Consider the following 1,309-nt stretch of genomic DNA (forward strand, 5'->3'; position numbering starts at 1 on the left):
TCTTGCCTCTCCAAATAAATTTGATAATTTCCCTTTCAATCTCCTTGAAAAATGAATTTTGTATCTATATTGAGATTATGTTGAACATGTAGATTGGTTTTGGTAAGATTGTCATTTTCACAATATTGAGTCTACCTAGCCATGAACAGGGTACATTTTCCCGTTTCTTTAGGTCTTTTATTGGTCTTGAAGAAATGCTCTGTAGTCTTCTTTATATAGGGCTTTTGTTGTACTGAGTGCTTTTGAAGAAAGCTACTGAGTTTCCCTTTGGTCCTTGAGAGCATTTAAATAGTTGAAATTAAAACATTGATATTAGAATTTTAAATACAGTTATTGAATTCCAGGTTAACAACGTTGAATCTAGAAAACAGTAGCTCACTAAGTTTTAGGTTAGAAACATAGATCATTTCATTTTATTTGCTTCCCTTTCCTTAGATCAACTCCATGAAAAATGCAAAGAAATTAGCCAATTTCTGACTGAACCAACTTTGCAAAAACGTGAGATAGAGTCTCAGACTTCTTTTCCAGATGTCTATAATGAGGAAATACAGGTATGTACTATGAATTTTATACTTTGCTTTCTCTATCTGTACTTAGGTTTGCTAATGAAAATTTGTTCCAGGAAGCAGGGTAAGCTTTTTTTCTTTCCTGCCCAAAGAAAAGTTTTAAGATAGCATTATAATTTAAAAATTATACATAAAAGTATTTTAATGTAGTAATTAAGCAAACAATAATGAGATGATAATAAGCTCCTTGATCTTGGAAGCCTTTCTGATTTTTAGTTGTTAGGAATCTGTATTGGAGATGGATCATTGCTTTTACCTTATAATAAATTTTCCCAGTTCAAAAGACAGTTTTGATTTTGGTAGAGTCGTACTTGATTAGGCTTAGTATTCACAACTGACTCTAACTAAATGCAATAATCTGCTATAGAAATTATAATGCTCCCATTTTCTTAATTGCCAGTAAAAAAAGTTAAGTGACTATTTTATTATTATCTATTAATTTGGCTAGCCACTCAATAGTTAAATCTCAAGTTAGGTGGCTCTTCTTTCAAGAAAGCTTCTTTTTTAAAAAAAATTATTGGGCTTTTAAAATTTTTTATAAAATTCGAATACATTATTTTTCACACAAGATCTTTCCATTTCCTTCACCTCTTCCATCCATCAAGTTGTGAGACCCTATGTTTAACAGTTCCCTCAAGCCATCCTCAACCCTCTGCTTCTACCCAACCCACCCTGGATCATCATACTCAGTCTACAGTAGTTTTATATATTAGTCCTTATGGAACTGAGTTAGTTCACTCAGC

The 1,309-nt window shown here is 31.9% G+C and overlaps 1 protein-coding gene across 1 annotated transcript in view; it reads left to right on the top strand.

The window, feature by feature from the left end:
- Positions 1 to 1,309, top strand: part of GOLGB1 (golgin B1) — an 83,586-nt gene that overhangs the window by 25,004 nt on the left and 57,273 nt on the right. Inside the window, 1 exon segment of the mRNA XM_006884312.1 lies at positions 436 to 551. Within this exon segment, the coding sequence (XP_006884374.1) occupies positions 436 to 551 (116 nt within the window).

The sequence above is a fragment of the Elephantulus edwardii genome, unplaced genomic scaffold (genome assembly GCF_000299155.1).
Source record: "Elephantulus edwardii isolate Elephantulus edwardi_28Jun2011 unplaced genomic scaffold, EleEdw1.0 scaffold00032, whole genome shotgun sequence".
Lineage (NCBI taxonomy): Eukaryota > Metazoa > Chordata > Mammalia > Macroscelidea > Macroscelididae > Elephantulus > Elephantulus edwardii.